This window comes from Truncatella angustata (assembly GCF_020726525.1).
Source record: "Truncatella angustata strain MPI-SDFR-AT-0073 chromosome Unknown BKA67scaffold_4, whole genome shotgun sequence".
NCBI lineage: Eukaryota > Fungi > Ascomycota > Sordariomycetes > Amphisphaeriales > Sporocadaceae > Truncatella > Truncatella angustata.
In genome coordinates, this window is record NW_025763384.1 from 771658 (window position 1) to 773764 (window position 2107).

The window sequence follows — 2107 nt, forward strand, 5'->3', positions numbered from 1 at the left end:
TAGGCGACGTCGAGTGCCCAGATGTCGTAGTCGGCCAAAGCTATCCGGCACTCGCTATCAGAAAGTTGTTTCGTAGAATCTGTGGTAGAGGAGCTACCCCAGACAGCATCCTTACTTGGGTATTTTAATACTCCATGCTCCACAACATTTGTGTCTCCCAGGTTCCTAGATATGCTTGGCATTGTGCTTCAGTATTCTGTACTGCATAGCTTTTCCTGCATCGGGAACTCATCAAGGGAATACCCGCCTAGGCTTTCTGTTCATGTGAATCTCTAAGTTCTTTGGGAAACCCGTCGCTTGATCTTTCTTCCTCAATTCGACTTTCTGCATCTCCTAGGGACTTGCTTGATCGTCGTCACTTTGATCTAGGCAATCTCTGTTAGAACCACGGCGAGAAGTTATTCGAAATCGGATACATCATGAAGTTTGTCAATATTGCCCTGTCAGCAGCCTCCCTGGCCACAGCTGCTGTTCTTCCTGAGGCGTCCAGCAAGGTTAACTATGATGGGTACAAATTGTTCCACGTCGACGTTCCCGCCCATGCGACCGAAGGGCTGTCAAGTCTATACAGTATCAGCTCGTCGCTCCAAGATACTGTCAAACTCCAGGGTTGCAGCCATGATGATCACCTGGACTTTGCAGTCCCTGCACACGAGGTTGACGCATTTCACGCACTCGGACTGAATGGTAGTCTTGTCGAGGAAGACTTAGGTGCTGCCATTGCCGCAGAAGGACCTCTTGTTGCTTATTCATGTTAGTTTTTAATGTTGCAACAGTCAGGCAGATTATACTGACAAAGGAGCAGCACCAGCAGCATCAGCCCTGCCCGGCACTGATTGGTTCAGCGCGTACCACTCATACGCAGACCATCTGCAGTACTTGACTGACGTCCAGGCGGCATTCCCCTCCAACTCAGAGATCTTCGTAGTCGGCCAGACTTTTGAGAAGAGAGCCATTACTGGTATTCATCTCTGGGGTAGCGGTGGAAAGAGTTCCAAACCTGCTATCTACTACCACGCTACGGTTCATGCGAGAGAATGGATCGCAACGATGGTTGCAGAGTATATTCTTTACTCCCTTGTCTCTGGTTACAGCGCTGGTACCACCAAGACCTTCTTGGACAATTATGACTTCTACATCATCCCTGTGATCAACGCCGACGGTTTTGTTTATAGCCAGGGAACCAACCGCTTGTGGCGCAAGAACCGACAAACTCGTTCTGGAATCTCAGCCGTAGGAACTGACATCAATCGTAACTGGCCGTCTCACTGGGACGTGTCAGGAGGGGCTTCAACTACGCCGTCTGCTGAAGACTACAAAGGCCAAGCTGCTTGTGATACCCCTGAATGCAAGGTTCTCACCACGTTTTCTACCAGCGTCGCGGCCGCACACGGCATTCCATGGTACATCGACTTCCACAGTTATTCTAAGGCTATTCTCTTGCCGTACGGGTACAGCTGCTCCGCTAAAGTCGCGAATCTTGCGACACAGCAAAGTCTTGCAAACTCGATGAAGTCGTCTATCGCCACGGCTTATGGGACTTCATTTGTGGCGGGCCCTATCTGCACCACCCTCTACCAGGTTAGTGCTGTGTGTTTGCGACCGATGTGACTTCTGCTAACGGCCAACAGGCTACCGGAGGTTCGACTGATTACTTGACTGATGTCACCAAAGCCACATATGCTTGGGCCATCGAGCTGCGTGGTACATCGTTCGTGCTGCCTGCCGACGAGATTCTGCCCAGCGGTATCGAGATCTGGAACGGCGTCAAGACAGTGCTAAATTCGCTCCTCAGCGCTTGATCGAACTACCCTATGCTACTCTGACGCCAAGCAGCGGGCGGCCATATTTATGTACATAGCTGATGGCTAGACGAGGGCATTATCAAGTATTCCTCGTAAAAACATGAAACAAAACCATTCCCTTCGCTTTCGCCAACCTCAAAACGTGTCATTAGTATCGTCTTGAAACGATGATAGATGTGTCGTCACTTGCAAACGTCGGGTCTACTATGTAGTGTGATGAGAGTCCCGTGGTTCGATTGTTAGGGTTTGCTACCGAGCTATCACTGCTCAACCCTTGTCAATGCGAGTATGCAGAAAACAAC

The 2107-nt window shown here is 50.1% G+C and overlaps 1 protein-coding gene across 1 annotated transcript; it reads left to right on the forward strand.

Annotated features, from left to right (window-relative positions):
* Positions 1-419: 419 nt before the first annotated feature.
* Positions 420-1802, forward strand: BKA67DRAFT_658268 (uncharacterized protein; the record flags this gene model as incomplete). Its single annotated transcript, XM_046107254.1, has 3 exons — positions 420-753; positions 806-1581; positions 1632-1802. The coding sequence occupies 3 exons, from the start codon at positions 420-422 to the stop codon at positions 1800-1802; spliced, it is 1281 nt and encodes a 426-aa protein (XP_045958199.1).
* Positions 1803-2107: the final 305 nt, after the last annotated feature.